At 26.8% G+C, this 400-nt stretch overlaps 1 protein-coding gene across 1 annotated transcript in view; it reads right to left on the bottom strand.

Annotated features, from left to right (window-relative positions):
• Nucleotides 1–159: 159 nt before the first annotated feature.
• LOC108578556 (HIG1 domain family member 1A, mitochondrial-like) overlaps nucleotides 160–400 on the bottom strand; it is a 2,247-nt gene continuing 2,006 nt past the window's right edge. Inside the window, exon 3 of the mRNA XM_017941919.1 lies at nucleotides 160–344. Within this exon, the coding sequence (XP_017797408.1) occupies nucleotides 160–344 (185 nt within the window). The remainder of the gene's footprint in view (nucleotides 345–400) is intronic.

The following is a 400-nucleotide window of genomic DNA, read 5'->3' as shown; positions in this document are numbered from 1 at the left end:
TTTAACAGAGATTACATAAATTGTATAAATCTGATAAAGACATAAGTGCTTGAAGCTTCATTTATTAAAAAAATATATATATTTGAACTTGCTTTTTCAAATACATATATTATTTAAAATAAATATTTTCTATTTGTTTACTTATAATAATGATAGATATCATTTCTTCTTCAATACAAAATCTTGATACATATGGTAAATCATTCCCAAAGCTAAACAGCCTAATACTGTACTCTGAGCTGTAACTCTAAGTTGCATAAGATACATAGAAGGGCTCATTGTCTTCTTCATTGTCTTCCATTTAAAGGCACCTATTCCACATACAGCAACAAGACCTGCTAAACCTACAAAACAAAAACATGTTACTTTTATTTTGATACATAAAATTACAGTACAGAGT

This window comes from Habropoda laboriosa, unplaced genomic scaffold (assembly GCF_001263275.1).
Source record: "Habropoda laboriosa isolate 0110345459 unplaced genomic scaffold, ASM126327v1 scaffold32, whole genome shotgun sequence".
In the NCBI taxonomy this organism is placed as follows: Eukaryota; Metazoa; Arthropoda; class Insecta; order Hymenoptera; family Apidae; genus Habropoda; species Habropoda laboriosa.
This window is presented reverse-complemented; position numbering and strand designations above follow the sequence as displayed.